A 9,642-nucleotide genomic window follows, 5' to 3' on the forward strand; every position below is an offset into this window, starting at 1 on the left:
AAAGAGGGAGCTCTTCTTAATATTTTGACACCAAAATCATGTCGATACACCTTACTGACTGCGAGTAAAGCCACCCACGCTTTAACTTGACAGACTGTAATCCAAAATTGCTAAAAGATTCTAAATTTTTTTTCAAATGATTAAATTAAAAACACCAATTTCAGAAAAAAAACACTAACATTATCCAAAATTGTTAAAAGAATTAAAATTTTAATTTCTGATTAAAAATACCCATTTCCGGTTTAAAACGCTAATATATCCTAAAATTGTTAGTGAAACTGAAAAAAAAACTAACACGGTATATTTTTTTAATATCAATATTTATAATATTTGTAACTAATATTTTTTATGAGATTTTTGTAATTTTACATTATGATTTAAAAAAATTATAATTTCCAGCGAAAAGAACTAAGTTAAAAAATTATAATATTTGTAATGATTTGTTAGATGATTTGCAAGTGTTATTCTAGCCACCCAACATGATTTAAAAAACTTGAATTTGTTGTAATTCGCATTCAATTTTTAATGACTTATATTATTAAAAAGAATTATTTCTATACTAAATTTTCTACATTTCAAAATCAAGATATAAAATAACTTCAAATAATAATTTTGCTGTGAGGTTTTCAACAACAATGATTGCGAGATTTCTGTTGTTACTAAAGTTGCCATTTTTCTTTTAAAATATTTATCCAATAACAATTTTATAATTTTCTACAGATGTAATAAATTATATTTTGCTTCGAACAGAATTCCAACTCAAAATCGAAAGAATTACATGTCAAAGAAAGCTAGTTAAATAACAAGGGGTTGTCAGTTTTGAAATCTGATTTCCAAGCGTTCGTGAAATCTGAAATATTGGTAAAACCTTTAAGATGTTCGTGAAATCTTTGAAATAATTCAAATCTTTGTGGATTTTTTGAAATCCTGAAATCCACTGTACAGTTAAAAATCGAGTAGTCAACCGATCGGGAAATAGGAAAAATAGTACAATTAGAAATACGAACTTGTTCTTCCGGATCTTCGTATTCGACAACACAAATGATTTCACCCACGTCGAACGAAAGCTCGTCCACGTCTTCGCGGTTGTATTTATACGTCGCCTTCACCCTGTACAAAACTCCTTGTGGCAAGTTGTCAGTTGTCGCCCCTGTAGATAAATCGGTACCATTTTCATATTCCACCTCTAAAAATGATTGAATTTGCCGCCATTAGGGATGGAACTGTGCCCTAAAGTGTACGTTTTTCAACAAGACCATGCACACAATGGCAGGCAAATTGCGATCACATTTTCGTACATTTTTTCATTCATAATTGGAATCTTATTTTTCTTCAAAATTTACTATAATTACTCAAAATCTTAACAGTATTATCTTATTAATATTTTGCGAATTTAAAATCTTCTGGAGTAGAAAATATAAAAAATTGACATCTGTTCATGACAACTTTTCATATATTGCATGGAGCAAAAATGTACAAAACTGTGTCACATTACACAAATTAAAGAAAAAGACGAAATATTTGTTAATTCAATCAAATTAGTAACGTGAAAATTCATTAGTCAAAACGTGAAGTATTTTTTTAAACGCTTAGAGAAAGCACATAGAACACTGACTGATGTAAAAATACAGATCTCTGAAACAAGGCGATAAAAAACCATTTGCAATTTTATTTTTTAGAAAGGTACTCACCAACAGGTATATCGTACAATTCTTCGACTCTTTTGGCAGGTACAGTTGAATTTTTCGGGGATGTATCTTGGTTATTGAGGGAGTTATCATTGCTATTAGCATTGCTGTTAGCATTTCCATTCAATTGAGTCGTTGGCGAGGAATCTTCTCTCGCCGCTGCTGTAGAATCACCCAAAGCTGCAACACGCAACAAACCACACTCAAACCACACATAAAACATACTTTTCATAACAACGCGAGTTCCTCACGCTTTCAGTTAAAACACAACACAAGCGCACTTCCGTCAATGCAGATTATTAGTTTATTTATTCACATATTGATTTTATCGTATTGGTTGTAATTACCTGATGAAATATTGTTAATAGCCGGTTGCGTGTTGATTATCAATCTGGAAAATTTTAAATACATTTTAAATTATCGGTCACGTGTAGAATTCAGGAAGCGTTCAAATATTATGTAATATTAATAAAAACAGTATAATTTAAAGCAAGATCGAAAAGTAAAGAAGTTAAAATATAGTATATAGTATAGTATAGTTTCAAATGCTTTAAATTAAATACTGGCAACCCTGAGATAAGATTTTAAATATGATATTCTGCAATTTTTACAATCAAATTACAATTTTTGAAACAATTTTTCAATCAAATATTATACAATTTAAAAACTTTCAGGGTAAAAATGTAAGAAGGGTTGACCATAGTCGATTTGCAGAATGTAGGAGAAATATACTTTAAAAAATCTGCTCGCTACGTGGGCACATTCCCATCGCGCGTGGCTCGCTTCGCTCGCAAGTTTGAGCGCGCCCAGGGTGTGCGACTGTTGGTTTTTGCGCTTCGCGCTCGATGTTGTATTTATCTCGAGCTTCGCGCTCGATCTTTATATTTTCGCACATTCTTGCGCAAAAATTTAAAAATTAAGACTTAAAACATCCACCACTGTAATTTTGTGATTGTGAATTCTTTTTCGTTAAAAAAGCTTAGCTCAAGAGTTTGAGCGCACCTACAGCACGATATAGTGTCCTATATAGGAGCCTATGTTCATTTTAGTTTTTTTTTTGGATTTTGAAAATACTCTAACTCTGATACTATTCTTTTTATAAAAAAAGTCAGAAGTATAAATTGTTTAAGTTTTGAAGTACTATGAACAACAATGCATAGAATTTATACATCTGGAAAAAATGTGGTTTCAAAAATTTGTTGTACGATCAAATTTTGAATTTTCAACTTTTTGACCAAATTGAAAAAGTTGTTATCATAATCTTGTAGGGCTTTCAAAAAACAACGTTTTTCTTTTCCACACTTTTTTTCGTATCATGCGTTATTTGGCTTAAATCGTTCATTTTAGTTTGTTTTTCTGGATTTTGAAAAAGCTATAACTCTAGTAATTTATTATTTTTCAAAAAAAGTATTTAGGATAAATTGTTAAATTTTTTGAATTCTATGAATAACCGTATAGAGAATTTTTGAATTTTTAAAAAAGTGGGCTTAAAAATATTCAAAATGTGCCCACTTTTTGAATTTTCATCCAAAATGGCTGGCTAACGAACTTAACCTTTAGTTTAGGACACTAAACGAGTGTACCAAAGGGCAATCTAATAGATTAATTTTTTCAAAAGTTATCGGGTTCACAAACAGACAGACATACAGACACATACGTAAAAACCTGTTTTTCGGATTCAGGGGGTCTCAAAACGTGGGCATTTGACAAAAACAGGGGGGTCAAATTTTACACAAATCTAATACAGTCTCTGATATTTTACATGATAAAAAAAGCAAGGGTAAAAATAAATTGGCTAAATTGGAAAATAAGATTAAAAATGTAAATATAATCTTCTGTTATTTTGAATTTTGAAACTAGAATTTTATGGAAGCATAATTGAAGGGCCGCGGTCTAAACCTGTTAACTGACATTTTTTTTGGAAATTGATTTTTTTTTGTATTTTCTGCAAGTTTTTTGATATGCAGTTATAAAATCCCCCAAAGTTAAAAGGTTTAGACCGCGGAACTTTAAATTAGTACAAAATACACGACTTAATTAATATATTCTGAACGTTCACAAATTTTTCGAGCGAGATTTTAATGGAACAGAACTTTTTTGTGAAGTAAGGGTGGATGAATAATCATATTTCTCAATTCCTAAAAATGCAGAAACCATGCATTAATTTTTTTAACGGATTTCTCATGTCTGGACCGCTAAATCCTTAATTTACCTATATTCTTATAACTATCTGTTCAAAAACTCGAAGAAAGCCCTGCAGAAAGTCAAAGACACTGTAGGACAAAAATCGCATGCTACAAAAGTAGGACATGTCCAGAAAAATTCGGATAGATGGTCACCCTAATTGTAAGCGACAGCAATTTGAAAATTGTTTTATTCGATATTATTAATTTTTTAACATTTTTAATTAAAAATTGTTTGATAATTAGAATTTCGAATTTGAGATATTGTACAATTTTAAACCCCTGAATACAAAAATATATAGTTTTGAATGTTTTAATTAAAAATGGTCAATTTCTAGAGACTTTCTACTAAAAGCTATACATAATTAATAATCCGTGAAAGTTTTTTAACGTTTAATCGCTCAAATCAAACTTCTTCCGAAACTCGAAGTTGAAGTACAAAGTTTATCAAAAAGGTCACGCACAAGGTCAAATTACTTCAATTAGAGTTCATTTAAGGGAATATGATACAGCCGAATACCTATATTACCGACCTTACTTTATCAGTTCACTGAATTTTTTTTAACCTAAGAACTTTTGTTTTGTGAATAAAATATCGAGCTGAAACTTTGAAAAATGAATTAAGTACAATAAAGTACGTTTAGATACTTCATTTGGGTAGGAACTCCACTAAAAATTATTTCATCTTTTTTCTGAAGCTCGATATTTTTCGAACGTTCAAACTTTTCTTATACATAAAATATACGTCTCAAACTTTGAGAAATGCAACAGCCAAAAGAAAACTATGTTAAAGTACAAAGTTTAATAATAAAAGATGTAAAACAAATATTTCAACTTAATCTTATCCGGCACACAACAAAGGACTCGGCTCATCCTACGCTGTGAGCCCTTTGATGTGTGCCAGATAAGATTTAGTTGAAATATTTTGTTTGCATCTTTTATTATTAAACTTTGTACTTAAGGTAGTTTTCTTTCGGCTCTTTCATTTCTCAAATTTTGAGATCGATATTTTACGTACAGAAAAAGTGATTTGGTTAAAAAAAAAATGCAGTGAACTGATAAAGTGAGGTTGGTAATACAGGTATTTGGCTGTGCAACATGCCCTTGACATAGAATCTAATGAATTTTCTAAAGGGTTCCTAATTTTTTTATCTAGACTCTGGACGTGAAAAGAAGAAAATTACAATGTCTGAGTTTCAAAAAAAAAAAATATATATATATATATAATATTAATAATTATATCTAATTTTAAATATTTTTTTATCAAATACACTGTCCCCGGTATGTCCTCAAATTGAATTTACTCGGAAATGAATTTAAATCGAACTTCTGTAGCGACCCTAAAGTTGAATACTGTACTTTGCATACTTTTCTGTGATTATAATTAATATTCAAAATGACTAAAATTTTTTTAAACACTGATCAATTTGTTTAAAAAATGATGATACCATTAAAAATACACGGAACCTTACACTATAAACAGCATGTTTTAATTTTGATAAAAGTTCTATATAGATTAAACTCTATAATTGCACAATTGCCGATAATCGATTTATATATTTTTTTTAAGTTAGTGTATCATAATAAACGTAAAAAATATTGCGTAATGTTTTAACGATCCCTTGAATGCAGAGAAGTTAAAGAAAACTTACGCTGAATTGGCGTTCGGCGATTTAGGTGATTGAGGTTCCGAAATCTTTTTCAAGCTATACGAACCCCTTTGACTATCATTTGCGAGTTTGTCGACTATCGCCTCAAGTTCCGAGAAAACCTGTAACAATCGATAAATCTTGAAAGATCGGTATAGAGTTATGAGTCTTGGGATGGAGTAACAACTGGGCGCGAGAGAATTACAGAAGGTGTTTACGTAATCGTTGATATTTGCAACGCACCTTGGCACTTTCGGCATGAAAAACTTGTTCCGCGGCGAAAAGAGTCTGAAGATTAGTGACCAGGAAAAGAACACGTGAGTCGTACAAGGCCGGCAGTTCGTCGTGGAGTTCCGAGTTTAATTGCTCGTAGGTTCGCTTAGCCTCATCCAACAAGTCTTTCCCCCGAGTGACTTTTAGCTCGTCTCTTTTCTTTGGATTACTCTGCAGAGACTGGAAGGCGTGCCTTTGACTGTCGTAATCCACCAGCTTTCGGCCTCGTTTGTCGACTTTTTTCTGGAAAATAAATTCGTTCGTTATGTTGAGCTTACCTTTTTATTTATAAAATGTATTAGTGTTTGAAAAATTCTTTAACTACAGTCAAAAGCCATTCTGTGTGAAAGCACCACTTATTCACTTGAAAACAGAGAACTCCACCTGCTGCCTGAGAAAGTTTTATTTTGTAATCCAGAAAAGCTTCATGATCATCGGAGATGCTGTGCTTGCTTCTGTGTTCGAAAAACTGGACTTCTTTGTACCCAGGTGAAAACGGGTGCTTCCACAACAAAACAGTTTTTGGAGGTAAGACTTATAAAAACAAGGTTGGCAGAAAATCTGACTTCTACCTGATTAAATTTTAATACTCCCTGAACATTAATATTTATACAAAAATTTTAATCTTGTAACATTTTTGATATAGAATCTTTTTAAATGGAATAAAACAATTTCAAATGTATATTTATACATTTTTTATGTATTATTCCAGTTTGAGTAAATTTAGACGAATCTAAGGAAAATTAGACAAATTCTGTGATATTCATAAAAATCGAAGGTGAATTCAATTAGAAACGATTAAGAAATATGACAAAATTAAAAGGAATTTAAGAGAATTTGAAAATAATATTTGAAAACCTATTTAAATTTTCGAAAACATACGAAATCACTCACTTATTATTTAATCTATGCAATCTGATGATATTACCTGATACCCTGCAAAATTGATTAAAATACATTCTAGAGCTTTTAAAGCCCTTCAAATTATTGAAATCATCAAAAATCTTATAAAAACCCTGCGAGTCTTTTAAAATATTTCAAAATCTTATAAATCCTGTAAACGCGTTCCATATATTCCGAAATTCTATGAAATTCATTCCAGTCGCATACACATTTTTGCGAACCCATAAAACTATTAAAATCTTTGTACATCTCTTGAAATTTGTTGAGTCTCTTGAAAATGCCTTGAAATCTTTTTAAATGCCCAAAAAATATTTCAAATCCTTTTAAATCCCTTCAATTGATTGAAATCAATTAAAAATTCCTCGGGATTATTTTAAATGCCCTAACATATTTCTAAACCATTGAAACCCCTCCAAATTACTGAAATCCACTAAAATATTTCAAATCCTTTGAAGTATTTAAAAAAAACCCCTTGAATCTTTTCAAAGCTCTTGAAAATACCTTAGAATATTTTTAAATACCCTAAAATATTTCAAATAAAATCATTAAGACCCCTCGAATTTTTTTAATTTCTTGAAAATTCCTTTGAAATTAAAAAGAATCATAAAATATTAAAAATTCTTTGCGACCCTTTAAAAAAAATTTAATACTCTTGAAAATCCCTTGAAATTACTAAAAATTCCCTCAAATCTGTAAAATGCATTGTAATCCCTTCAAATTATTGAATTCAATTGAAACCTACTTGGAATCTTTTAAAATATTCTAAAATCCTTTAAATTAATTATAATCTTTGAAAGCAGATTGAAATATTTGAAAATCTTTGAAATCCTACGAAATCATTCGATTCTTGTGAATAAATTCTTTGAAAATTATTAAAATATTACAAAATTCCGTGAAATTACAAAAATTTTAAATTTCTTTAAGTACTGGAAAAAAATTATTAAAATGCCCTGAGCGCTTTTAAAATTTCTTAAGACCATTAAAATTATCGAAAATCTGATAAAATTCATTGGAACCTTTAAGAATATTATAAAATTTTATACGCCCTAAAAAATCGTTCCATTTCTTTCAAAATTTCAGGAAATTCTTTAAATCCCCATGCAAACTTGGCCAAATTCCTTTAAATCAGTCAAATCCTTCACAAATTTTTAATAATTTGAAAATGCCTTGAAATCTTTCAAAATAACCTTAAATATTTCAAATCCTTTGAAATATATCAAAATCCCTTAAAACTTGTAAAAGCTTTTGAGAATTCCCGGGATGTTTTAAAAATATCCTAAAATCTGTAAATTACACTTATATCTTTAAAATCCCTGACCTGAATTCAATAGTGGGTCACTCACTATTGAATATTTATTGAGTGTTTCTTACAGAAATTCCCTGAATTTTGCATTTTTTTTAAATCCCTATTTCCTGACTTTCCCTGCACAAAAAAAAGTCTTCACTTTCCCCTGCTTTCCAGGGTTTCCCTAACCTGGAGCCATCCTGGTTACAACTTACAAAATCCTTAAGGGCATTTCATACGCAAATTTGAAATATTTGCGAAACTAAGAATTTAAAATAGAGGCTTTGAAAATAATATACTCTAAGAGACAAAAAAAGTATAGAAGATAAGAATCTGTCTGTAAATCCTGTATATCATTGGACGGAAATCAGCAAAATATCATCGTTACTAATTTAATTTTAATTAGGGGTCAAGCATAAATTAGGTAAGGGTTATTTTTGGAATTCTAGACACACACCGTCGAAATTCTGATAAAATTCATTGGAATCTTTAAGAATATTATAAAATCTTATACGTCCTAAAAAATCGTTGCACATCTTTGAAAATTTCAGGTAATTCTTTAAACCCCCATGCAAATGTTGCCAAAACCCCTCAAATCAGTCAAATACTTGACAAATTTGTAATCTCTTGAAAATGCTTTGAAATCTTTTAAAATACCCTCAAATATTTAAAATCCTTTAAAATATATCAAAATCCCTTGAAACTTGTGAAAGCTTTTGAGAATTCCCGGGATGTTTGATAAATATCATAAGATCTGTAAATTACACTAATACCTTTAAAATCCCTTTTAATTATTGAAATCTATTAAAAATTCCTTCAAATCTTTTAAATTACCCTAAAATACTTCAAAAAAATTGAAGAAACTTTAGAAACCTCTTTGCAATTTACGGATGACTCCTTACTAGATAGTAAAAAAATGTCCTGACGTTTGAAAAGAATGCTACTTAGGTAATTTCTGTTTTCGATACGGGATACCTTAGTAACTTAGTTGTTCAAATGGTGGGATCATAGATATCTTACCCGCATCTCAGGAAACTGACTTTGATACGTGTTTAGAGGTAAGAGCACTTGGTCGGCGAGTTTGTGAGTGAAGTCTTGCCACAACATGTCTAGACTTTGTGCTTGGACGTAAAGGAGATCGTGTCCAGTCCATTGGCTTTCGTATATTTCATTCAGGGAGTCCATGAGCGTCTTCGATGCGGCTTGTACCGCTGGAATCAGAAGTGCAAGCGTACATAAGCAGTTGCACAACTATTTGCCCTTTAAACGCGCCAGAGCAAAATGTCGCGAATTACCAAGAGAATAGTGAAGGCACATAACTATTAAATAACATAGATAAGTACGACATGAGAAATACTTCCCTGGAATAAAATTGGATAAAATCCAAACTGAAAATATATAATTAAATAAAAATATAAGCTAATAAATGTAAAACTATTTTTTTTAAATCTATTCTTGCTTAATTAATCATCTTTCACGCATGTAATCCCGAGTGGTACAATTTTAACTTTTCAAAACACCGCAGTTCTTCTTTATTCATAATGTGTCCCCTAAGGGTCTACATGACTTCCATTCCTTACAATCTTTCCGTTTACATCTATATATTTTTTACAATCTTATCCTTTCTATATATACAATTATTTACAACTATTTACATAAAG

At 30.4% G+C, this 9,642-nt stretch overlaps 1 protein-coding gene across 5 annotated transcripts in view; it reads right to left on the reverse strand.

Annotated features, from left to right (window-relative positions):
- Positions 1–9,642, reverse strand: part of LOC117170663 (myc box-dependent-interacting protein 1) — a 109,709-nt gene that overhangs the window by 4,787 nt on the left and 95,280 nt on the right. For 2 of the 5 annotated variants that reach the window (XM_033357586.1, XM_033357591.1), the window contains 6 exons: positions 9,002–9,192; positions 5,764–6,036; positions 5,524–5,642; positions 2,036–2,079; positions 1,692–1,868; positions 1,008–1,186 (listed from right to left, as the gene is read on the reverse strand). In XM_033357586.1, coding sequence (XP_033213477.1) covers positions 1,008–1,186; positions 1,692–1,868; positions 2,036–2,079; positions 5,524–5,642; positions 5,764–6,036; positions 9,002–9,192 — 983 coding nt within the window. The remainder of the gene's footprint in view (positions 1–1,007; positions 1,187–1,691; positions 1,869–2,035; positions 2,080–5,523; positions 5,643–5,763; positions 6,037–9,001; positions 9,193–9,642) is intronic. The other 3 variants (XM_033357587.1, XM_033357590.1, XM_033357588.1) reach the window with 3 other exon arrangements.

The sequence above is a fragment of the Belonocnema kinseyi genome, chromosome 4 (genome assembly GCF_010883055.1).
Source record: "Belonocnema kinseyi isolate 2016_QV_RU_SX_M_011 chromosome 4, B_treatae_v1, whole genome shotgun sequence".
Classification (NCBI taxonomy): Eukaryota; Metazoa; Arthropoda; class Insecta; order Hymenoptera; family Cynipidae; genus Belonocnema; species Belonocnema kinseyi.